At 40.4% G+C, this 25,541-nt stretch overlaps 4 protein-coding genes across 11 annotated transcripts; 2 read left to right on the forward strand and 2 right to left on the reverse strand.

Moving 5' to 3' along the window:
- Positions 1–308: 308 nt before the first annotated feature.
- LOC127762036 (protein FAR1-RELATED SEQUENCE 6-like) lies at positions 309–5,773 on the forward strand. The gene is made up of 8 exons (XM_052286386.1): positions 309–635; positions 753–1,096; positions 1,182–3,320; positions 3,423–3,524; positions 3,600–3,707; positions 3,908–3,961; positions 4,046–4,127; positions 5,481–5,773. The coding sequence occupies exons 2-7, from the start codon at positions 980–982 to the stop codon at positions 4,085–4,087; spliced, it is 2,562 nt and encodes an 853-aa protein (XP_052142346.1). The 5' UTR covers positions 309–635; positions 753–979; the 3' UTR covers positions 4,088–4,127; positions 5,481–5,773.
- LOC127762037 (uncharacterized) lies at positions 3,152–9,116 on the reverse strand. Of its 6 annotated transcripts, XM_052286387.1 has the most exons (6): positions 8,541–9,115; positions 8,325–8,412; positions 7,922–7,986; positions 7,754–7,818; positions 7,207–7,327; positions 6,454–6,776 (listed from the first exon to the last, which is right to left on the reverse strand). In XM_052286387.1, exons 1-6 carry the CDS (start codon positions 8,592–8,594, stop codon positions 6,678–6,680), a joined length of 492 nt encoding a protein of 163 aa, XP_052142347.1. In that variant the 5' UTR covers positions 8,595–9,115; the 3' UTR covers positions 6,454–6,677. The 6 variants fall into 6 exon arrangements, 1 of the variants encoding a protein (XP_052142347.1); XR_008015355.1 differs by lacking the exon at positions 6,454–6,776 and adding an exon at positions 3,152–3,174 and having other exon boundaries at positions 7,754–7,986; positions 8,325–8,457; positions 8,541–9,116; XR_008015354.1 differs by lacking the exon at positions 6,454–6,776 and adding an exon at positions 3,152–3,174 and having other exon boundaries at positions 7,713–7,986; positions 8,325–8,457; positions 8,541–9,116.
- A 1,270-nt stretch (positions 9,117–10,386) lies between these two features.
- On the forward strand, positions 10,387–15,143 carry LOC127763809 (protein FAR1-RELATED SEQUENCE 6-like). Of its 2 annotated transcripts, none has more exons than XM_052288603.1 (8): positions 10,387–10,692; positions 10,823–10,925; positions 11,700–13,727; positions 13,850–13,891; positions 13,998–14,111; positions 14,330–14,398; positions 14,483–14,654; positions 14,772–15,143. In XM_052288603.1, exons 2-7 carry the CDS (start codon positions 10,851–10,853, stop codon positions 14,615–14,617), a joined length of 2,463 nt encoding a protein of 820 aa, XP_052144563.1. In that variant the 5' UTR covers positions 10,387–10,692; positions 10,823–10,850; the 3' UTR covers positions 14,618–14,654; positions 14,772–15,143. The 2 variants fall into 2 exon arrangements, with proteins under 2 accessions (XP_052144563.1, XP_052144564.1); XM_052288604.1 differs by having other exon boundaries at positions 13,856–13,891.
- Positions 15,144–17,092: 1,949 nt separating this feature from the next.
- LOC127762685 (uncharacterized) lies at positions 17,093–25,541 on the reverse strand. 2 transcript variants are annotated; one of them, XM_052287153.1, is made up of 15 exons: positions 25,375–25,541; positions 23,811–24,472; positions 23,392–23,704; positions 22,953–23,099; positions 22,772–22,860; positions 22,589–22,681; positions 21,609–21,735; positions 20,859–20,923; positions 20,593–20,764; positions 19,389–19,607; positions 19,169–19,216; positions 18,906–19,052; positions 18,267–18,349; positions 17,676–17,791; positions 17,093–17,577 (listed from the first exon to the last, which is right to left on the reverse strand). In XM_052287153.1, the coding sequence occupies exons 2-15, from the start codon at positions 24,407–24,409 to the stop codon at positions 17,492–17,494; spliced, it is 2,304 nt and encodes a 767-aa protein (XP_052143113.1). In that variant the 5' UTR covers positions 24,410–24,472; positions 25,375–25,541; the 3' UTR covers positions 17,093–17,491. The 2 variants fall into 2 exon arrangements, with proteins under 2 accessions (XP_052143113.1, XP_052143114.1); XM_052287154.1 differs by lacking the exon at positions 25,375–25,541 and adding an exon at positions 25,228–25,365.

The following is a 25,541-nucleotide window of genomic DNA, read 5'->3' on the forward strand; positions in this document are numbered from 1 at the left end:
TAATGTATAACACTGTTGACTTTTTAAGATATATTTGATCATTCGTCTTGTTTAAAAAAATTATATAATTATTATTTTTATTTTATTATGAGTTGACTTATCATAAAAAATCTTTAAGCATAACTTAATCTTTTATATTCACATAAAAATTTTAAATAAGTCAAATGGTCAACTTTTTTAAAAAAAAGTGAATGACATCGTATATTTTAAAAAACAGAAGTACTATAGAATTCTCAAAAAGAGCCGAGAAAGTGGTGAATTACAAATATGCCCCTCTTTCCCCTTCATCTATTATTCCTCCCTTCCTACTCTACTCCCTCGACTTCTCGAGTCTCGATTCTACTCTGTCTCCAATCTACGCAGCGAAAGCCGGCGCCGCCGTCTCCTCGAGCGCGCCGACGGCGGAGAAGACCGCAGGCACGGCGGCGTCTACGGCCTCCTCCCCTTCCTTCCAGACCCCCGCCACGGCCGCGCCGCGCCCCGCCCTAGCCTCCGCCGCCGCCTCCCCAGTCCGGCCGCCTGGCCTCTCCACGCGCGCACGGCCGGGGCGAGCAGGTCTTTTGGGGGTGGGCGACGCCGCCCGTGCCGCGGCCTCCTCCCACCTGAATCCATCCCAGCTCGCGCCGAATTCGGAGGTACTCGTCTCCTCTCTCTCTTCTCTCGCAGCACTCCCGTCCACTTCGTGAGCAGAGAGGCGTGCAGTAGGTTGGGGAATCCGTCTCCTGACTCGGTATTGATTTCTTTCCCTCCAGGTGTCCCGTACAATTCCTTCTGGATTTCCATCATTCCATGATGCCTGGTGGATTGTAGCTGCTCGTGTTTCCACGAAAGAAGGTTTGGGGGTTTATCTCCGAATCCTTCTTCTGGGAGGGATACTCTAATTGGTCCGGTTTGCTGCGGAAATCTGTGGAGCTCGGGTAGATGCTCCGTGTTAGTTTCGCCACCGCGCACTGCAAATTCTAGTGGAGTGAAGAGGAATATGGTAGAGGGGTTGCCGGCGGAGTTGCCAATCGTGGACGTGGCCGCTCGTTTGGATGGCAAGAGCTCGGAGCTGCCAGAGAATGGTGCATTGCTGAAGGGTGCTGAGGAATCCCAGGTTTGGAATGTTTTAGCTTACTCGGGAAGTGCCAAATATATTTGCTTCTATTCGAATGATTTGTGATGCTTTGTTTGCTTGCTAGGATTTGGGAGGTAACCCCGTGGCGGAGTTGACGTTGCACGAAGGCAAAGAGGTGATCCTCGTCGATGACAATGATAGTGAGCAGGAAGACGGTGGGAGTGGCAAGGTGGATGAGAATGCGCCCCGGGTCGGATTTAGATTCAAAACTTATGATGACGCGCTGAAGTACTATAAGCAATATGCCGCGGATTCTGGCTTTTCAGCAATCATTCTGAAGTCGTCCTACTTGAAGTCAGGGGTGTGCCGGAGGTTGGTGCTTGGATGCAGTCGAGCTGGAAGAGGGAGGGCAAACGCATGCTATCTGTCTAGAGAATCAACGAAGATAAATTGTCCAGCTAGGATTTCGTTGAAGCTAAGGCAAGATAGATGGCTTCACATTGATGACGCTAAGCTTGATCACAACCATCCACCGAACCAATCCTCGGTGTCACATATGAACTGTTATAAGAAATTGACAGATGCCAAGAATGAGGAAACTGCTTCAAGATCAAAAGGGCGTAGGAATGTTCCTATAGGTGACAAAGAGCAAGGGAGCTTTACTGAGATAGGAAGGCTTAAATTTGGGGAAGGAGATGATGAGTACATCCACAAGTTTTTTGGGAGCATGCAGAACAAGAATCCAAATTTCTTCTACTTAGTAGATTTGGACAAACAAGGGCGCCTAAGGAACTTGTTCTGGAGTGATGCTAGGTCACAGGCAGCACATGATTACTATGGTCGTGATGTTATTTACTTTGACACTTCATACTTGACCGAAAAATATGATCTGCCACTTGTCTTCTTTACTGGGGTGAATAATCATGGTCAGCCTGTTTTGTTTGGTACTGGATTACTTTCAGATCTAGGTGTTGACAGTTATGTGTGGTTATTTAGGGCATTTTTTGTGTGCATGAAGGGCTGCTACCCAGATGCAATAATCACTGAGCATTACAATGCTATTTTAGATGCAGTGAGAGATGTTCTCCCCCAAGTTAAACACCGCCTTTGTCTGTATCGTATTATGAAAGATGTAGCAGAGAACTTGAAAGCACATGCAGAATTCAAAACAATTAAGAAAGCACTGAAGAAAGTAACCTATGGGTCACTGAAAGCCTCAGAGTTTGAAGCTGATTGGAAGAAGATTATTCTGGAGCATGGACTTGGAGAAAATGAATGCCTTAGTTCCCTATATGAGCATCGGCAGCTATGGGCACCCGCCTATCTCAAAGGCCAATTCTGGGCAGGGATGTCAGTTTCACAGCGTGGAGAGTCTATTGTTTCATACTATGATGGGTTTGTGTACCCCAAAACTTCCCTGAAGCAATTTTTCAGTAAATATGAGATCATATTGGAGAACAAATACAAGAAAGAGTTGCAAGCTGATGAAGAATCCTCCCATAGGACTCCTTTGACTGTAACAAAGTTTTACATGGAAGAGCAGCTGGCCAAAGAATACACAATCAACATGTTCAAGAAATTTCAGGACGAGTTGAAAGCAACGATGTATTGTGATGGTATGCCAACTAAAGTTGATGGACAATTTGTCACCTTTGTGGTGAAAGAATGCTCATACATGGAAGATGGAAAGGAGAAGGAGGGAAGGAATTATGAGGTTTACTTTTGCAAGCAAGAGCTTGTTAATTGTGAATGTGAATGTGGTTTCTTTCAATTCACTGGAATCCTATGTAGACATATATTATCTGTGTTTAAGTTGCAGGAGATGTTTGAGATTCCAATAAGGTTTGTTCTTGATCGCTGGAAAAGAGACTATAAGAAATTGCATGCTGATGCGCTTTGCAAAAATGATGAAATGCTACCTGATGTGCTACCTGATGGCATAATCGAGCGTCATGATATCTTGTTTACACAGTCTCGTCAGGTGCTTAATCTAGGGTTCATATCCGAGGGTAGGTACCTTGTAGCTCTGAAGTTACTGAGACAAGCAGAAAAGACTCTTCTGGATGATGGAGATAGAGGCAGGCAGGCAGGGCTTCTCTCGTTTGAGGCTGAAGCACCTGAAAATGATGAAGGGATTTTTAGTCCTGAGTTTTCAGAGGGTGTAAAGAATTCTCAGTCAACAAATGCAAAGCGTCGAGGTCGTCCAACAAAGAAACTAATTGAATCTGATTCTGATACCGTATTACGGCCAAATAAAGAGCAGGTCTATATTCATTCTTGGGGCCTAAAGAGCCTAAGATCCATATTTCACTTTCTGTTATATGAATATGCCTTCATTGATTTTTTTTTTATTTCTGCTGAGCAGGATTTTCTACGGTCATCTTTTGTCACTGATGAGTCTAATATGATTCAAGGGGCACCCTCAGCCTCACACCTTGAAAGTCCTCACTTGGGAGTTGATTTGATGGTACTTGTTACCTTTGCCTTTGCTATCTACTGCTATTATTTGTGCATGTAAATATCTTGTTCTGAACTTGCACAGGAAGGAATACCTCCAAACCTTTCATTTAATCATCATTTTGGTATGGATGTTAATCACCAACATCAAGTGCCCAACCAACCGAGGATGCTCCCAAGCAATTTTCTGCAGGTTTTTACCATACAACTGCTCAAGCCTTTATACCATAATGTTCATTTGCACTCTTTAGTTCATATATCATTAAGGATGAACTCATAACTTTTGATGGTCATTTTCCTTTTGTACATTAGCAAGTTACTAACTATTCTTCTCGCTGTGCATATTTGTCTAGTACAATTACCAATGCCTTCAATTTTAAATAAATGTTGCAGGCCCAGGCAGATTCCCAGGGTTATGGAAATCAATGGGCTTTCCCAACATTGCAGGTTTGTTTCCTTGGTTCTTGAATTGCGTAGGTCTTCCTACAGATGTACATATATAAGGAAATGACATATATGGCTATATTCCAGGATAATTCAATGCTAAGAACTGCAGCCCGAAGAGGAGTGTAGACCCTATTTTTTGGCTCTAATTACAGCAGTAGAATTCTAGGTAATGTCTGTTTTGTTCTTGCATCATGCCATATGCTTCAGCTTTTTTTTTATGTACCTGTGAGCATTCTGGGATTATTTTTCTTTTTTACTTAGATACTTGTTTCTTTTCAGTTCAAGAAATAATCCTTATCATTTACTGGGCGAAGCTTTGTTACTTTTCAATTTTATATATGCTTGTTACAGTACATTTCTTTACAAAAATGCATGTGGTTCTCCCTCCATTTGGAATTGCCTGTCATTTTAGGCCAAATCACAAAGACCAAGGTGTGGTTAATTCTTTCATCTGGGACCTGATTACGCCCTTCAATACGGTGTTCTCTCTAATTAATGGTAGTCAAGATTACTCCACCATTCTGATCGTCATTAAATCCTAGAGCCTTGGGTGAGCATAGATGAGCAGCACCTTGCCGCATGTCTGAGCAAGACGTCATACCAGCTGATTTTTTTTGGATACGCATAATCTGTATCAACTAACTTTGGAACATGCTACTCTTAGCTTATGATTGGGAATTAATGAATTGAATTAGATCCAATGCCATTTGTGCTAGCTAGCATTTTACAAGGGAAATTTAGGAAAATACTGCCTAGAAAACCTAAAATGACAACTATTTGATAATAAAAGCAAGATTGTAAGACAACGTTGAAAAGGATACAGGGGAAATATCTTTCTATACATACAAACTAAGGTTCATGAAGTCCATTATGTTCCTTCTTAGGAAGCTCTTGGTTCTTGAGTTTTTTTGGCTTGGCATTCTAATGTCTGTACAATTTTTGGGCATAAACCTTATTTGTGAACTTACAATTTGCAATTTTATTACCTAACCCTTCACATGTTAATATGCACATTTGCTGTTGCTAGTTTTTATTTCCCTTTTCCCTAATGATACCAAACATCATGTGAAAATATATATTCTCTAATCATATGCACGGATTGAATAAAAAGTATAGAAGAAATCTTATATTCCGCTTTAAAATATAAAGTCTTCTATATAATCTAGACCAAGGGTAGCATAGAGCCATGCGGTCTTTTTTGGTCTCCTTGTTAGTATTTACACAAATCTAATATGGCATTGCAGTTTTATTCGATTGGAGCTCTGACTGTTTCCTCTCACTATTAAGCAAAAATCGGTTGACTGTCAAGAATATCTGGATTTTCAATATGTAATCAACAGTTCCTATTTAACCTATACAAGATCCGTTTTGACTTGTTCACAAAGTTTGGTAACATCGGTGCTTTGTCTGAAATGATCGGATTTGAAGGCTTGAAATTCTTCCCAGTGAAGAATCATGCATCATATGCATTTGTCATGCCATTTTAGCTGTGTATTAACTTCACATTCGTAAATTTCAGATACCATGACTCCTCCGGCGCTCGTAATTACTACCTTAACTAACCTGAGGATACTGAGGCGGCAGCACATTATAAGACAGGTTGGATTACTTGGTAGATGAATCCAAAGGATATCCATTGTAACTTTTTTGTTGTTTCCTGACTGTTAGCTGCTGTTACTGGTCATATATTTTGACCCCAAGTTGTACATAGCATTAGACATAGTCAATGTGTACATTACTCATTGCGGCAGATTGGTGAATCACATGATATCGAGTGCTGCCAAATATATTGATCGATGTTTTCCTATACAATTCTAGTTAGGCAAAGTTTGAAAATGGGCATCACTGTTGGACGCTATTGCAGAAAGCCAAAAACACACCGTGAAAGTCCTTTTTAAGACACGCGGCTGTGCGTGTTTGCTAGTACTAGAAATCACTGCATCTATTGAAATATATTGTTTTTGTTTGTGTTAGAGAAGAAAATTTTGGAAATAACACTAATGTCCGTATCTTCTTCCACACTTTTCACCTTCTATCATATCATTACAATTGACATCCCAGTACTACGAAATGCCATATTGTCGGCCATTTATCCATTATCTTCCTCATTTTCTTCGTTTTTTTAGCAACCACTTTTTTTTCTCGTACCATAAGGAGAAATTAGCAAGCATCATCTCAAACTAGAAAGAAATGCGTGCTAGGCTGCGCCTTTTGAAGATGATGTGCATGCCACCATTATGCCACGATGTCATGAACTATGAGTGTATAAAATAGCACCTGGTGCCAACATATACATAATATTATACACACACACCTCCTTATTAAGAAAACATATTGTTTTACATGGAAAAATAGTATCACTATAATACATTAGCAGAACAAAGGACATGCATAAACATATTTCAATATCTGATACACCACCTAAGCAGAAGATCATAAAGATTATGCAGTTTGTAAAGCTGATAAACTATTGGAGTATGCCAAGAAGTAACTTACATATGTAGTAATGATATTAATGACAAAATAAGATAAGTAATATCGTATATAGAGAGGTCTCGCATGTACAGTCTCTTCTATGTAACATAAATCATGACCGATAGAGAAAAAAAAATGTCGCAAATCACCAAAACGGCACAAAATACACACCATGATATAGTCTAAATATAGGTTTTGGGATACAAATATCACAAAAAAAAAGTAGAAATAGATGTGTTTTTCAAGAGTAGCAATGTTGGCTCGGCTTCTGAAAGATGATTTTCTGATCTTTTGGCAGTAACTGAGGTGGTATCACTCTTGTATGAGTTTCTCCTATCACCTAAAACACATTATATACATCAAATATGCATCAGAAAGGAATCTCCTGGAAAAAAATTAGAATAGCCAAAATTGATTTGCAAAAATTAACGCAATGTTATTGCAAAAATTAATGAAAAAAAACGTGGGAATAATACACACTCACAACAATAAGTTACTGGGATTATTTGTACTTCCAATGTTAGAGGCTACTTTATACGAAGAGAGAAGAAAAGAGAAATAAGGCATCTTTCAACACATGATGGCCATGGATTAAAAAGTGCCACAATAGTTAGTATAAAAGAAGTATTATGTCATGACAATGGTGCAAAGACAAATAAGTTGCCTGCAGTCTTCATCATTTGTACATTACATTCTAAAAATAAGAGCTATCTTCTAAAAGTTTTTTGTTTGGTAGAATATAAGTTTGTAGGACAGTATTACATAACTACCTGCTTCAATGTCCAATTTGTCGAATATGAGGCAGCAGAGTCATCTGAAACACCACCAAGCAATGATAAAATAATTATAGGCTTCATTTCCTCCATGACCTTAGCAACCTTCTTCGTTGAACTGGACCAACACAACAAATCCCATGAATTAATCTAACCACTCATCAATTATTAGCATGTACATCATCTATATATCTGCATCATGTCATTTCTGGTAGAAACATTTGCAATCTTGATAAAAAGTATATCATTCCAATGGATATCCTGTTGGCAGAATGTTTTCATATAAGCTTTCTATTCATAGCCTTGTAGTGATCCCTAGCATGATTTTTTTTTTGGCCATCTATGTCATTCTATCAAGCTAGGTAAAGTGGCATCACTATATTGTATAATATATAATGTACCAGCAGAACCAATAATTAACATGGAATTTTTTGACAACTGAATTCATATGAAATAATCTGATGTAAAGAAAAATTCCCTTAATAGAAGTGAGGCATAATTACATATGATCATTAGAATATAATTAAGCTTTTGTTAACCAAACCATGGTAAAGAAGATGAATGGTGTCCTGCAAGATGAATCTCCCCGCTGAAACTGTAAGTACCTCTCTTTCAGAATAGAGGTAGTAACAACATGAAGCAGTTAAAGTGTTTCCTAAAATTAAACAATGATGTACACGAAAAATATGGAAATAAATAAGAAATGATGCACCTGCATATTGTTTGTGTTCTTCAAACTTGAATCCATAAAACCGGGCATGAACCATGCATCTGATCCTGCCATAAGCCAAAAGAAGCAAACATTAATTTAAGGAATATGATACCCCTTTTAATCTTAGTTAATCCTAAACAGCGAACAACCTAGTCGAGAGAGAATGAACCAACCCCGCATACTACAAAATCATAAGAGCATTATATTAAATTATGACAGAATTATTCCTTATCTTACTGCATGAAAGAATATTCTTCCCCATACTAAATGGAAGCAATTAAAATAAAAAAGGAATCATTGGGTTGTAGTTAAAAAAAAGGAAATTGTTGGGATCTAGCTAGTTCATCTAATTGTTGACAAATTTCACAAGGAGATTATCGATTGAATATTGCATAGTACATACCATGCTTAACAGTGAGGACAAAGCTCGATGGGTCCCTCGGCAAGATGGCATGACAGAGTGGTAGCACACAAGACACCTTCTCTCTTACCTGTGAACAACACCTCACCCTAATCCATCAGTCATTCGATGGAACCTAAGGGTAAGATGATGGATCAAGTAAAAAACATCAATAAATGCAAGGCAGATGCTAAACAGTGAGTCAAATCATTTCCTTACACTGTTGTTTTTTGTGTGCAGCAGCACGAAGCATAACGGGAAGCGGAGGATCATGACGTGATGGGGACGGTTGATGGCGTCAATCTTTGGCGACTGCAGGAGTCGGGAACCCGGGATGGATGGGGGACGCACAACCAGGAACTCGAAACGCCTGTGGACAGAGACCACGCGAGCGGCGCTGCGGATTCAGTTGCTCGCTTGCTGCTGCTTCACCATATCGACTCCCACCGCCAGCTTGTCCCATTGAACAGTGATCCACCATAAGCTCGATTCGCTGGTCTAGCACATCTACCCCCTCACCGGCGCCACCGGCAAGGAGCTGTATCCCCCTCACCGGCGAGGCGTCGGATCAAAAATACCCGAGAAGCCCGAATGGCTCCGGTTGGTCGCGCAGGGGAGGACCGGTGAAATCACATAGCTAGAGGGAGGGGAGGGGAGGGGAGGGAAAAGGATGGAAGAAGGAGGGGGCGACGCCGCAACGCTGGTGGGCAACCGAGGCGTCGACGCTTCCGCCGCCGTCTCTGACTCTCGCGAAAGAAAGGCGAGGAGCGCGAGGCGGGGCTGGGCTGAGTGCGGCTAGGGTTTTCTTCTATTCATCTGCACGAAAAACGATCTGACCCGTCCAATATGGTTTCGCCGATCCTATGGCTCAGGAAGAGCAGCCACATTAATGGCCAGATTGATCTTATCCCACGATCGAGTGGATCATATTAACCTAAACTGAAGTGTGATTAAGCACAAAAGAAGATGGCTACCTCTCAACCATTCCCACGGCTTTTAAGTAAACACATATGACCACATATGATGTTCAAAAAATAACAACGAAAAAAGACCACGTGCCTTATCTTTTCACATATGGTTATACTTATTAGCCAAAAATTGAATTTCAACCTTAAATTTTGAATTGATTTTGGGGTTTTTCATCGAAGTTTATTTTTCAGTATTTGCTTTTATATTGTTAACAATACGTATATAAAAGTTATATTTATAAATTAGTTTTTATTTGCAAATATGTCGTTTGGCTTATTCCATGAATAAGCGAAACGATGGGCTGCACATCAACACTTCCCAAGCCTCGTCCTATAGGACAACCAACTCACCACCTCCATCTCCCATGTCCTCTCCTCACAATCTTCTTGGGCCTTGCCAAAGTCACAAATCTTATCACTTATCCTCGCATTCTCCAACGGTTGTCTCGATGTCGCCTCAACTTTGTTTCATTTTAGATATACCTTGTTCTTCTAAATTTGTTTATATTTCTTAGAGCTTGATGTACATCATTCACCATACTAGATTACTAGTACTAAGACTTGCTTTTATCTGAATTACTTGACAACTGAAACACATTTCCTCTATTCAAAAATGGTGAAGGAGCAAAACGAGATAAAGGGGTAGAACCATGGAAACACATCATGGTTGTATTTATAGCTCTTCTATCATAGTAGGTGATGGGCACGTCAACATCTCAAGTTCTGAATCATGTCAGAGTAGCTTTTGAAGGTTTTGGGCTTTTTCAGCAGGCGAGGAAACCGCAGCCGCACACCATTGCCTACTACCTGCGACACTATTCTGGCTTGTAGCTCGACAGCCGAACATGTCTTTTTTCCCCTAAAATTCTTGAAAGGAGTTTCTTTAGTATTGTTACCCGATACCATACACATGGCAGTATATATATCATTTAGATCTTAGCGCTACGAATGTAATTTAAATCTTCGCGCGCAATTTCTATACATTATTTTTTTAAAAGAATATTTTTCTCTCGAGAAAAGAAAAGTAAAATTTGCGGGGCTCCCAAAATTGCTAGCCCGTCTCCCTCTCCTCGTTTCCTCTACCTCTGTGACTCTCTTCTTTTTTTTTTCGTCAGTCTCTCCTCTATTCTCTCTCCTGTGTTTCCGGCGGAGGCACGAGCGCACGGACAGCCTCCTCCCCCCGCCTCCACCTCCGCGCGGTCGCCGCCGGCGAGGAGGCGGCGCCGGACGAGCTCCTCTCCTTCCCCGCCACGCCGTAGCATCCTCCTCCTCCCCCGCGCGCGTGCCGCTGGGCGAGCAAGTCTGGGGGCCAGGAGCGAGCGGCGCGGCGCGGCGCGGCCCGGCCAGGCCTCTCATTCCACCACCACCGGCGCCCATCTCGGCGGCTCGGATCGAATTCAGAGGTGATTCGAGAGAGACTCTTCTCTCGTAGCCCCTCCGTTCACTCCCTCCTCCTCCTCGTTGTCTCGTGTTCCGGCGTGGCGTAGATTGGAGACCTGTATTGATTTTTTTTTTTTGCGCCTTCGCACGCAGTTTCGTCGCTTGCTCTCCGACGGCGGCGATGATGGAGGCGGAGGAGGCGTTCCCTCCGCAGAGGAATCCCCGCCGCGCGCGGCGCCGCGACCTCAACGCACTGGTTTGATCCGATTGACCCCCTCAGTTTTTTTTTTAAAAAAATATTATTGTTGTTATATAACTCCCCATCGGTTTAGCGGCCCTGTGGCCCTGTCATTGTAGACGTTTGATGTATGCAGGGTTTGAGGTTTTACTGTGAAATTTGACTCTCGTTTCGAGGTTTTACCTGGAATGGATTGTCTCGATTTTATGGGGGGTTTAGGGTTCCTTACGTGAATGAATGGCTGTGTGTTTGCACTGGTTCATGTTCTAGTAAGGAATTGTGATTTCGGGTTTATATATTTACAGCGGCAGGTTGTTTGTGAGTAAAGGACTCGAAGGTTAGGATTTTTTTGTAGTTCCAATTTGTTCGTATTTAGGCTTTACTGTTTTATATTGGTGAGTTGGAGTGACATTTTAGTTTCCTGAGGCAGTTTAGTTCAACCCATTATACTAGTTCATCCTCGATTGGTTTTGTGTGTTGCAACCTCTGACTATTAGGATTTAGTACTTAACATAGATGACTGCTCCAGCTCTTTTAATGGGCCAAACGAGGTATCATGCCGCGCCATCCTGATGATCCTAAATTTGCCAAACAAAGTATCATGCTGTGCCATCCTGATAATCCTAAATTTAGGACATTCTATATGTGCAAGTTCAACGAGTAGTGATTCCATTTCTATGTTGTAGAGAAGGTTGATTTTTTAGTTGTCATCAATTTGTATAAGCTGGAAGACACTTTAGGTTTTGAACATGTTGCATTTGCTATGTTCTGATGATTGAGGTATTATTTCAGGATCCCAGTTTAGAAGAGTCTGATGGAGAGGATATTGGTGTTCCAGAAGTTGGCATGGTGTTCAATAACCACACGGAGGTCAACCGATTCTACCGAAGGTATGCTCGCCGTGTTGGCTTTGGGGTGTCTGTTAGGAGGTCCTCATTTTCACAAGAGGGCACCTGCTTATATCTGGAGCTCATGTGCTGCAAAGGAGGGCGGCCACGTTATGAGCCAAAGTTCAGGAAACGGGCCTCTTCAACCACTAACTGTCCAGCCAAGATCAGAGTAAAGCTATGGGGAGATAAATTGTTGCATGTAGAGTTGGCAATCCTTGATCATAATCATCCTGTTAGCCCAGCAATGGCAAGGTTTTTGAACTCCTATAAGCAACTATCTGGCCCTGCAAAGAGGCGATTACGTATGGGTGGCCCTGGAGCTATGCCAGTGGAAGAACCAAGCAAGATGCCTGTTGATAAGTTGGGTGCACTTGAGGAGCTTTTGTTTGGAGAGAGCAAGCACCATAGTTTTGTTGAGAGGGGCCGCTTGAAGTTCCAACCTGGAGATTCAGAAGCCCTTCGGCTTTTCTTTACTCGTATGCAAGCCAAAAATGCAAACTTCTTTAATGTCATTGACTTGGATGATGAAGGCTGTGTCAGAAATGTCTTCTGGGCAGATGCACGGTCAAGATCCATGTATGAGTTCTATAACGATGTTGTCACACTTGACACATCGTATGTGGTCGGTAAATATGATATGCCTCTTGCAACTTTTATTGGGGTGAATCATCATGGCCAATCTGTTTTATTGGGTTGTGGCCTGCTTTCAGATGAAACAGCAGAAACCTATTCATGGCTATTTAAGGCTTGGATAGCATGCATGTCTGGTAATCTTCCAAAGGCTATCATCACTGGCCACTGCAGGGGCATCCAGAGTGCGGTTGCTGAGGTTATTCCTGGAGTCCATCATAGAATATGCCTATTTCATATAATGAGGAAGGCGACAGAGCGATTAGGTGGTCTGTCGGAGTACGCAGCTATCAGCAAGGCTTTCCAAAAAGCTGTATATGATTCTTTAACCATAGATGAGTTTGAAGGAAATTGGAATGCTCTGATTACATACAATGGGCTTCAGGGTAATGACTGGCTAAGATCAATTTATGAGTGCCGATACTCATGGGTTCCTGTTTTTCTTAAAGAAACATTTTGGGCAGGAATGTCTGCTACACAAAGAAATGAAAATATCATTCCTTTCTTTGATGGATATGTAGATTTGAAAACCACATTGAAGCACTTTCTTGGGAAGTATGAGATGGCCTTGCAGAGCAAATATGAAAAGGAGGCCCAAGCAGATTTTGAGACATTCCATAAGCAGCGCCCACCTGTGTCAAAATTCTATATGGAAGAGCAACTGTCCAAGGTATACACCCATAACATCTTCAAGAAATTCCAAGATGAAATTGAAGCAATAATGTACTGCCATGTATCTTTCATTAATGTTGATGGCCTCATATCCACATTCGATGTCAAGGAATGGATTTTCCTTGAAGATGGTAAAAGGACTATGAGCAAGATCTTTACAGTGACAAATAACACAGATAAAAATGATTTAACTTGTATCTGTGGAGGTTTCCAGTTTAATGGAATATTGTGTAGGCATAGTCTCTCAGTCCTCAAGTTTCAACAGGTTCGTGAAATTCCTCCACACTATGTTCTTGATAGGTGGAAAAAGGATTTCAGACAGTTGCATGTGATGGGGCGTCCTTCAAGTGATGTTGTTCCAAACAATCGTGTGGATCGATTTGATTATTTGTCAATGAGATGTCTGCAGCTAGTTGATTCAGCAGTCCTATCAGATAAATATCGTCTTGCTTTGAGATTGGTGAGGGAGATGGAGAAGTTTATGTTAAACAGCAACACGCATGATGATACACAACCAAGGATCAAGTCTCGCATTCCTAAAGCAAATAAACCAAATACAGTGGTTGGTCAAAATCTGGTAAACGTTGGCACTTACAATGGAAATGATAGGCCCAAAGCAACAACAGAGGTATCTGTTCAACCTGTAGTTAACATTGTAAAGATGCCTATTATGTTGGAAGCATTATGGTAAATAACTATGAGAATAATCATCTTAACCCACTGCCTATCTGATTGATCTTTTTTTGCAAGATGCAGGCTTCTTCATTAACACAGGGATTGGATGTCCAGAAGGTACTACATTTAGCTATGGCATGAGTAAATTTTGGTGCATTATCCTCTTTATAGGTGACATTTGTTAATAAGGATATTGATTTCTATTTTTTTTTTTTAACTATAGGGAGGAGCAGAAAAGGGCATAGTTCCTGCTGGTTACATTGGACTGCCAGCTAATGTTCAGCAATTCGTAGGCAGTCAAACAGCGATTCGCCCAAGCATTGTGTATATGGTTCCGGTATGTCAAAGTTACAAATGACTATATCTGCTCAACTGTGCCTTGATAGTATCTACAGCACCAGAGGACCAAATTCTAGGATATTTGGTTGCTTTTCTTGCACAAACATATGTGGATTCATACAACTCATCTTTATTTGTTAATGCATAAGCCCCAAGTACTCATCATTTTTCAGGATATGTGCTGTGAAATTGATTCTTTCTTATTTAATTTTTCAGAGTGGTGTTGACCCACAGGCATTTGGAAATGGTGTTCTGATGCCTGTTGTGTACCAGCAGATGTTCCAGGTTTGTATATTTTTGTGTTAGGACTTGAGAAGTTAATCCGTTCGTCTTGTAGGATGATTTCACGTTTATCGCTGGTATATCTAGGTACCCCAGCAGCCAAATGGAACCATGCCAGATACTTCAGCAAATGGAAAAAGGAAGCGGCCTCGTGCCCAGAAGCCAACAGAGGCATCTGAACAGTCAAATGGAACCCCGGCAACAGGACCCACATCTGGGTAGATTGAACAGTTTCTCATTTAGTCAGAACTCAGAACAGGTTTTCTTGAATTCTCACCCCTGTTAACCTTCATTGTGCAATCGTTCATTGAGTTTGTTAGAATCTGATAACCACATTTGCCATAACGTTCACATATTCTCCATAACTGCATCCCAGGTCTTTGTAAATATGCAGAGGAAGTGAAGAGTTGCCTAGAGAACTTCAAACGGATGCTAGCACTAACAAAAGTACATCAAATCCATCTTGGCTGTGATCTGAAGCCTTTGTGCTGCAGAGATTGAGCACGGCCAAGCCCAAGCGCCATTCTTCATTTGGATCATCCTGGAGTGAAGTCCAGGGTTGAAAAATAGCCTTCACCTCATTTGACTTTAGTTGATTCCAGCAACATTAGCCGATAATGTTTTTGTGGCTCTGCCATGATATACAAGTTCTGAAATCTCGCTGTCGTTTCCATGGTAATATGTAAATGATTTTTTGATGGACTAACCTGGTCATTAAGACTTTAAGAGGCATTACTTGTTACCATCATTTGACTGGATTTTTTTAGTTCGGAGGCTTAAAGACTCCCTTAGCATCATGCTAGCCATCTCAAAATATAGCTAAGCTAAAAAGACATACTTCAAGAAAGTAGCCAAATCTCCTCTAGCTGGCCAAATTTAGTCGTCCTCCCTCGCTAGCCAGTAGCCACTCTTTCCAACAGAAAGAGGGGAGAGGTTGAGTGGTTGACATGCAGGTCCCACTTAGGGCATCCATGTGGATTTCATCTGGATTATTTGCAAACTGAGGGAGCGAGGTTATGATGCTTATGTTTTCAAGCTATGGGTCCCAACTTAATTCCCATATACTCGTATATCTCAAACATTGTGAAAGGTATCACCAGTGAAACTTTACCGAAACAAGTATGCCTCACCTTAATACCTTATGATCCCATTGGACTATATAAATCGGTAATGCCCTAAGGGCATGCGCAATGCTTATTGGCGAACGTGAATACGATAGACACCATAATTCTCTTAAAAATTTAAATAGATCTATTTTTTTTAAAAAAAGTTTTAATTTCGTAGTAATATGTAATTAATCATGCGCTACTGATCACCACGTTTTTCCGAGCCATACAGTCTAGCCAAACTGCGCAGTCGAGTCAGTCGAGCTAGCCCTAAACTTACGTGAGCACGGATGCCCATGCTCGAGAGAACATTTTCTGCCCATTACCCACGACGCAGACACGCAGTGATGGTCGGGTGCGACTGCGGCGGGTAGCCAAGGTTGTCAGGATTAGATATTATCATTTCGTTTAAATTAATATCGTATCGTAAAATCGTATCGTAGTATCGAGATACTATGAGATTTTTATTTTTAAGTTTAATTAATATTTATATTAATTATATATAGCCATTCTATATAAAATAAATATAGTAATGATATATGTCATGCAAATAGAGATATTTATCAAGAGAAACCATATTGGTTTTGATATATTTTACTGACTTTTATATAAATTTGATCATATTTATTTACATTATTTTCAAAACACGTTATTTAAAATAATATTTTGTAGTATCGTAGGGATTGTAGAATCGGGATACCACATAAGATTTCGTAGGATAATGTAGTAATGAATAGTAATATCAAGATACTATGAAGATTAGGATACTATGTGGGATCGGTATTGTTTCGACTTTTAGAATCGTAGTATCGTAAGATACTAGGATACAAATTGGAATACTAATGACCTTGCGGTTAGCGACAACGATTGCAGCATATCTAACCTATTCTATATCCAAATTCGTTGTACTAGAATATGTCACGTCCTAGTACTTATTGGTTTTTTTTTGACATGACACACCCTAGTGCAACAAATCTGGACATAGATTTATTATAGGATATATCACATTCTATTACTAGATTAGCTCCCTAATATAATAAATCTGGACATACTCTATCCGAATTTATTATATTAGAATATGTCACATTCTACTGGATTGACTTTTTTTTGGGACATATCACATCCTAATACTAAATTGACTTTTTTTTTTTGGAACAGGGAGTATGTCCAACAGGTGGAGATCTAACCGACGGCGCTGGGCAGCGGCTAGCGGCAATTCCGACTTACGTTAGACAAGGAGTGGTACCTGGTACAAGAAAAAAAAAATCACATCCTCCATGACAAATTTTAAAAGGCGCGTGAATTGGGTGACAATTTCTGAAAGACTGATGGCAAATAGTGAAATCCCTCTGCCAAATTTGCTTCAGCCATCTCTTGCTCCTACAAAGCAAAATGAGCTCAGCAGGAATTTTCTCAGCCTGTGAACCGAGATTTCTCCCAAATTAGAGTGAATCTCATGCTTCTCCGCCCAGCGCCTGCAAATGAACTACACACTAACCATGCATAGCCCAAACAAGGCCAACGGCCACAATTTGCACGTCCCGGCAGGGAGGGCGTCTTACAGTGTAATTTTAGACAATAGACAAAGTCATAAACTGAACCAAACATACATTTAACAGATACTCAGGGGTTCAAAATAGATCTAAAATATGGTGACTAGAGGGTAGCATCCAAATCCAGCCAATCCGTATTTCCACTTCCACAGCAACCAGTTGAAATTTCGGTTGCAATTTACCTGCCGATCTAGAGCGCTGAGCCTAACTATATGAAAGTCCACATCTTTACAGCAAGCTTCCCTGGCAAATCACGGGCCACTGATCAAAGTTTGCTACTCTGCTCAGAGAAGAGATGCACAAAAAATGGCCGCGTCGCTTTTGATTTACACACGACACAGCCATGAAGTAGCTGAGATACTAGAAAGGTTTCGCCTCGACTGAAATGATACGGTATCAATCTCAACAGGCCAAAAAGCTTCCAGACGCATTTCCATCTACTGCCGTCCTTCTTCCTCATCTTCATTGTTTTCATCTGTTTGTGATGCCAGCTTCACAATGTCTTCCACACGGATCTTCCCATCTGTAGCATATTAAAAAAGACAGAGGACCAGTTAGGAAACAGCACAAACAATTGTGCATGCACTATCATCAGCAGAACATAAAAACATCAGGGAGGACCTTTGTCTTTAGAGAGGTTGCTGACAAGCTCTTGGACGCCTTCCTTTCCTATTGTATCCTTCAGATAAGCTGCTGCTGACGCTACCTCCTCAGGAGTCACCTTGCCATCAAGATCCCTGCAAACAAAATCCACAAGTTGTTTGTAACTTCCAAGTGCAACCTGATGTCCTGGTCAATAACTCTTTACTACAAATCAAGTAAACATCAAGCTCCCACATTATCCAGGAGAAGCATCTGTGCAAACAGAACTTAATTTCAAAACATTTTTTGCTTAATGAGGGAAATACGTCTCATATATTCATTGTACTGAGGCACATGAATCGGCCAAATTATCCTACAACTATGATTTTCACACAGCTATAAACAGTTGAATTGGTTTATCTGAGTTGTAATTCACTTGTAAGGGCATGGCGGATAAATTATAATAACAGATGGTAGTAAGTATTCGTTCTCATAACAGGGAAAAAGGTGACAATAATAATTATTTTAGCAAGACAATATTAATGAAAATTCACTAGATGTGGAACAGCAAAACACACTAGTTGACTAGCATGACACAGAAAAAAATTCAGTACACAGCAAGGGACATACCTATCAAGAATTTGCCATCGGTTTCCAATTTGTGCATCCACGTCATCAATCTCCTTTTCTAATTTCTGGAGCATAGCATCAACCTAAAATACAGAACGATTGTCAACGACTAAACCGCAAATCATAAATATTATAGGACGTATTGATCAGCAATAGTAGTTCATTGGAGAAACATCTCCAGCATCAAAGGTGAAGTTCATACATAAGTCAATCAAGAAAGACAAAAGTACATAACATGTAACAAGTCAATCATGGCAATAAAAAAAACCAAGACTAGAAATTTCAGAATGAGTGCTGGCATATCATTCTTGAATCTGTATATCTGAAGTATAACACAGTTGATGTTAGCTATAGTGTTTTGTTCTCAAGCTGGCATATGAAGGGGGAATAAAATTATGCAGATTCCATCTATAGAGGAAAACTTATCAAAAAACAATAAATCAAAGTTTCAAGTGATCCTCTTTTTAGGATTTACACGAACTCCTTATATTTTCAAGCAGAGAGATTTACACGAACTACTTATATTTTAAAACAGAGATGAACCTAATATGCATGTTACCTGGAGGGGGGAAGGGGGGGGGGCATTTCAGTCACGGTGGTAAACTATGAATTTGCATGCAGGATGAAAAGTATCAGTACCTTCTCAATCAGCGCCGATGAGACCTTTTCTTCTTCATCAACCTCAGCAGCCTTGTCCGACTCTTCTCTAGCAGCCATGTAAGCTTTCTTAGCTTCCTCTTCACCTTCTGTACCCTCCTTTTCAAGCATAGAGTTATACAGTTCAATCTGCATTCAACAAAGACCAAGAGTTATTGAACCCTCCCAAGTATTTGCAACAAAAATGGAAGATAACTGCATGAACAATTGTCACTCTAATATCACTTTACAAGTTCATATTATACCTCTTTGTTGACAAGGCTGAGGAACTCTTGACGCTCCTTGCTAACAGACTGCAATATAAGGAAGTCAGAAATATGGCCTGTTGAATGCTCATAATTACAGTAAAAGAAATGCATAATTATTTTCTATCATATAAAAACAGTAGTGGTTCAATAGAATTATAAGGATACTAAAGTCAGTGTATAGTTACCAAAAGAAAGTATGGACTAACTAGGATCATACCGATGCAGATGCCAGTACAGCCAGTGCTCGACTAAAATTACAGAGCTTTTCCTTATCGTGCTGTTTTGCTTCTCTCAGTTCTTCTTCTTCCCTAGCAGTAGGACCAGTCATTTCCTTCAAAGCCAAATCTTCTTCAGCAGCCTTTGGTTCTTTGAGTTTGGCCTTTTCTTCTTTCTCTTGTTTCGCTTTTTCTTCTTTCTCTTTCTTCTTCTCTTCCTCCTGAATATTTTCATATCAAAAGCATTAACAATTCAATGTTAGCAATATTATCCTGAAGATAGAACAATTGGGCTACAGTTCAACCTAGGGATTTTAGAAGTATCACGCAGAACATAAAATAATTGGGATACTGTTTAGTCCTACTTCTAGCAGTATTTTGCTGAAATGAAAGTAATTTGTTTCAGAAAAAGGAAAAAGCATGTTCCTTCCACAATATTAAACTAAAGTTGACACATCAGATTACATCAACAGACTTATGTTCTTCTCAAGATAAGTGTAAATACAGCATATTATAGTTCTTACATCCAATGGATTAGCTGATAAACAGAAACTTAACAGTCTAAATTTGAGTAAAATTTGTAATGACTCCTCCAAACTTCTTAATATGGGCACATAAACAGAAACTTAACAGTCTAACTTTGGCACGTGTGAAAACACACGTCACACAAGAATCAGTTAATGCATCACAATTTAGATGCACTATCGTATATGTGTTGTTTTCTCCAATTACTCTTTTTTCAGTCATTCTTTTTTTTGTTCTTCACAAGGAAAAGTTTGAATAGTATAAACCATGTACTGTTTCTGATATATGCATTACCAAGAGGATATGGAAGATCCTATGAGGTTCAAGCATGAAACCTAGCAAGGGCACAATAGAACATGCAATACTAAATACTAATACGCCTAACATTCACACAAATAAGAATCTGAGAATGCAGAGTGCAGATGATCCATCAGTTGTCCTATAAATGGATGTGTTTCTGAACTAGGTCAAATACAATTTAATATAAATTAAGATATGGTACATAAAGATTAAACACAGGAAGCATTTTTAACAGAGGGCAGTTCTGCATCGGCTGATATTTGTACAATCAAAGTGATTTACTGATTTCATAAATGCCCCAAGAATAACTGTTTAATTTGCACAAGCAGAAGTGAAATATCTTATGTACATAAAGAAAGGACCATATTATGTATACATCACCTTGATAAGTTCTTCCTGCATCTCAAGGAATTCCAGTTTTCTCCTCCTCTCAGAAACCGAATCTTCAGATGGCAATACGGTCCCAACTGTATCCACGACTTCATCTGGTAGAGAAGATAAGGTTGCTACAACAGCCTCCTCAGGCTTCATTTTCCCAGATACGGTAAAAGCTCTAACATCACCAGATATGAGTTAGAACCAAGCACGAACAAATCAAACAGCAGTATCATAGCAAACGAGAAATATGTGATATCAATGTATGTTACCTTGAAAGTATGAGAAGAGAGGATGGCACAGCATGATTAAGTGAGAGATCCAACCAATCTCGGAGCTGGACAGGAAGCAAAATTACTAGTTTAGAAAAATATTCAGTTACAAGATAGCAGTTAGTTTTTTGTAACACACAACAGTAAGGTTAAAAGCTATGTCATCAAGTTTTTTATGTGCTCAATTCAAGGTGGAAATGCAGAAGCTAAGTGCTAGTTACAACTTTCCTTCATCTGCCTATCAGACCTAACAGAACATTACCCAAGAAGAAATAATCTAATGAGATCATATGTCTCAAACTAATAAGTAATAAACTAAAGAATGAGAAAGTAACAACTAGGACAAATAATTTTGCACAGAACAAACATATATTCTTTTGTAGAACAAAACTATAAGCCCGGCATGGAAATTGATGGATGGCTCTAATCTATGGAAACACAAAAATGAGTACGCCGCATCACTAGTCATTCTTGACACAAGAATCAAAGGTGTGTTAAAATGACCGAAGTTAAGCCTAGACATGTGCATGAGATATCATTATCACGGATATGTTGTTTGGACTAAATGGACAGTGGATGGAAGAAGGTGTGAACTAATTCGTCCCAAAAAGGAAGAATGGCATATAATGTGAGAAAGGAATGAATGCCAAGAGTGACGTATAGGCAGCGAGAGTAACAAATAATTCCAGCAAGTAAAAGAGTGAATAAATTGTGTGGATATGCATATAGCGGAAACAATGCAAAACCAACCTGTTGGCGCATTTCTTCTGTTGACAGCAAACCTAGGTGACCACGTTCACGACAGGCTTGCCGAAGTTCCTCTTCAGAGAGAGACTCAACACCCTCAGCTTGAATCATCTTATCGTCATTCTTAATGCTACATATAGAAGAATATAATTACAAACCAAAAATAAATAAACTCGGTCCCAAGGGGAAAGACCTCCCCCAGGGCATTTCAATACACCTGAAACCGGGGGCTGAGGAAGGCCACGAAAGCCAGTCCCCCCCCCCCCCCCCAACCCCCAACCAAAAAAAAAAAAAACTCAGGGAGACGCCCCCTATGGATCAGGAAGGTGGGCCCTCACTACAAACAATAACCAGATATTTCGCCCTACTATTATGGAAAATGCAAACGGCAGCAAAGTAAATAGCAAAACAACTAGTGCATTGAATAATAAGATACTGTTAAAATATCTTATCTGTACAGCAAATAATCATAGTTGTTAAACCTGAGAAACTGTTCGAGTCAAATGTATGCCACAGCCACTTAGGGTACATAGATCTTGAAAAATACAAACAAATACAAATTCTGGTGTTTACTAAGTTTCAGTTGCATATCCAGCAAAAAAAATTACTGTTTATTTTCTTTGCATATGAATTAGGTGCCGTAGACTTTTGCTTGAAATCACTCCTTTGTTTTACAATTTGCAGGCCACCCACCTCTGTTCTTATATTATGCAATTATGATAAGAGACTACAAGATTGCAAAAATCACTCAGTATTGCCATTTGATGGTTGTCTTCTAAGCTTTATGAGAGAAAGTACTAAGCAATAAGCTATCCCCAGGTATCCATCACTCGCTGTATTTCAAAATTGACCATTCCAAACTTCCAGTCATATTTATGTCAAACAGATTTAAGACACCAAATATGCAAATCTAATTGGCACTCCAGTTGTTAAGTTAAATATTTTCATACATGTCATATAATCTTCTCGACGCAAGTACTTACTCTTGCAGTTTTTTGCGAAGCATGAACCTCAAGTAGTGGTCAGTACCGAAAGGTCGAATACCCATATATTTGCACATGTTTACCAAGCGTGGTCTGCAGAAAAATTGAAAAAAGAAATATCAATCAGCAATCAGCTCTAGTGTAATGTGATGATGAACTTACAAGTATATTAAGAATGGTAACCTGCTCATGTTATCCAAAGTCAGCTCATCATTAAACAGTTTCGCGAAGTTCAAGATTTCATCATTTGAGACATGTTCACCTCTCCTAACCTAATTACAATTTAAAGTGAGTTATTCGACAAACAAATTCAGAAAATCGTCTAACCTTCTAGTGACAAACAACGCATGTATAGAACTTATACCTTGTTCAAAAATTCATCAAGATCTTCGGCTGTTTGTTTTATTTCTCCACTACGTGATGTTTGAACTTCCTTTGCCATTTCTTTTGCAGTATCTTGCAAAAACTTGGCATACTCCATTCTTGCTTTCAGTTTCCTTTTCAACGCTTCCTGCACAGATGAGTGAACTACATTCTTAAACCAATCGATTTGCACTGCAATAGTTTTTGTGGTTCCAGTATAGGTGGTACGAGGGGACACCAAATTAAACTCGAGATGCAAAAATCTCTCATTAGCAAACATGGAAGATGCATACAACCTCCTATTGACTTGTTACCATAATGATAGTACACATGCATTAGTAAAGTATCAGTAAGACAACACCAAGTAGAGAAAATCAAACGCCTAAACAATATTGATCACATTAGCATATTATGTAACTCAAGTTGTTACACTGACATACCTCTTCTTTCATCTTGTCTTGGAAAGTTGAGGGAAGCATATTTGGAAATAACTTGAGGAACACTGGAAGTAAGAACTCCATGAATGGAACAATGATGAACACAGCAAAAGGTACCAGCCTGAAGATATCTGCTGTCGTACGGGTCAGTTGTTGTCTCTCTCTTCTTGAAAGGTTCTTTCCACCAGCAAGTTTCACCAGTAATCTTGACGAAATCCTCACATCTGCCCAGAGTAGCTTTGTCCCTAACCAGTAATGCTGCAGCGTTGACACAAATTCATCCTTCCAGTGCTTCAGCTTTGCAGCCCAATCAGCTCTGAACACATAAAAAGAAACAAATGTTAATAAAAGAAAGGGAAAGGGGAAATTAATATTCTTGTCTTAAAATTATGGGCTGGAGGGCAAAGAGAAGGAAGTGAGACCTGCTCATCGAAGCAACAGCTCGGAGAGCAGGACCAATACCCAGAAGCCTCGCCCAGAATTTTCGTACAATTGATTGGCCAGCCTTTACAGATTCTTGTACCTGCTTGGCTTTGGCTTTAGCTTTTGCACTGCTTAGGCCTTCCACAGCCTGATCACATTCTTCTGGGGATGCCTCCTTTTTCCTTTTGTTCTGTTTCTGATCCTCACTCTGTTCATCTTCAATATCCAACTTAGGTTGCCCAGCTGTTGCAGTTGAGGCTGTGCGGACTGACTGCAGCAAATGTCTAGCACCCATAGGCAAACCAAATTCCTTCCTTCCAATTCCATAAGCAGGTAGAGAAATCCCATGGGCTGGGCGCCGCAGAAGCCCATTACCAAGGGCTAGTAGATCTCCCTTTATCAATTTCACACCATACTGCCCTTGCTCCCATTTGGAATCCCCAGAGCTTTGCTCAAGAAATCGCTGTCCGATTCTTGATTCATCCTCAGAACCAGATCTTCCATGTTGGAAGGTAGAGAAGGGGGACAATGAGAGGGTAGGTGCGTTAACATGATCGAAAAGATACTTCCTTCTTCTGATGACCGCCCTTGAAGCCATACTTAATTGCTTCACACCTTTCCAATTAGAAGGCCAAGGTCATGCCTTTTTGGGACAAAGACCCTGAAATAATCCAATTCAAGCATAAACGTGTGGATTATCCACAAAGGGAAAAAAGAAAGAAGCAGCACATATGAGTGAACAATATTCATTCCAAGAATTCTAGCTTAATGTTTAAACAAATTTTGCTACTTTCCCCCAAAGGCCCTACATTTGCTGGTTTCAACGATGAAATAAGGATTATCCAGAGTTCCCACAATACTGCACGTGGTGTGTTGAAGTGGGAGTTTAAATCAACAAGATAGCTATCACCAGAAATTCACTTCAAGCATCCAAGGGCATCTCAGCACAACACTAACATCGGTAGAAGTTTGCTAGAATCTAACAAATGTAAAGAATGGAATAGGAATCAATTCATTGAACCTAACAGATAAGAAAATTACTATCGCGAGCTGGAACTAGGGAACCAGCTACTCCCATGCTGCTAGAGTACAGATACAGGGAACCCAAGTAACACAGTAAATTAAAGACCACTCATTTCACAATTCCTGTGAAGGCAAATAATCGAGGGAAAGATACAGTTCTGGTAGCTACAGAGAACCAACAACCCAGAGACAATCCAAACACACGGCACTTAGGATCTACCAGTGTAGCGCTACAACATCATGGAAAAAAATAAAAAGAACTTTTAGGAAAAACACTAATTCGTTTGCATTGATCAACACTGACAAATCAATCCTAAGATGACCAGAGCCAAATCACCCAAAAGAAAAACAAAAAGAACGCGACACCGATGAGCAAAGAGCGAGCTCACCCACCCGGCTCCCGATCCACTCCACCCAACGACCTACTCGCGGCTCAAACGCGAATCCCCCAGCAGAGAAACCCAGGGGAAAGAAATCAAAGAAAAACACGCCCAGGGATCGTCTCGAGGTAAAGCGGGGGTGGAGAGTGAATCGGCTCACCGCCGGGCGAGAGGCGCGCCGCCGAGCCCGTCGAGCTGCTTGGATCGAGGAGGGGTTAGGGTTTTGGAGAGAGGAGGAGGAGAGAGAGGAGAAGAGGAGGGACGAGAGAGAAGAGCAGCCGCTGGGTATTTGGAGGGGAGAAGGGGAGACAAGCCGTGAGAAGAAAG

Source organism: Oryza glaberrima, chromosome 2, assembly GCF_000147395.1.
Source record: "Oryza glaberrima chromosome 2, OglaRS2, whole genome shotgun sequence".
Lineage (NCBI taxonomy): Eukaryota > Viridiplantae > Streptophyta > Magnoliopsida > Poales > Poaceae > Oryza > Oryza glaberrima.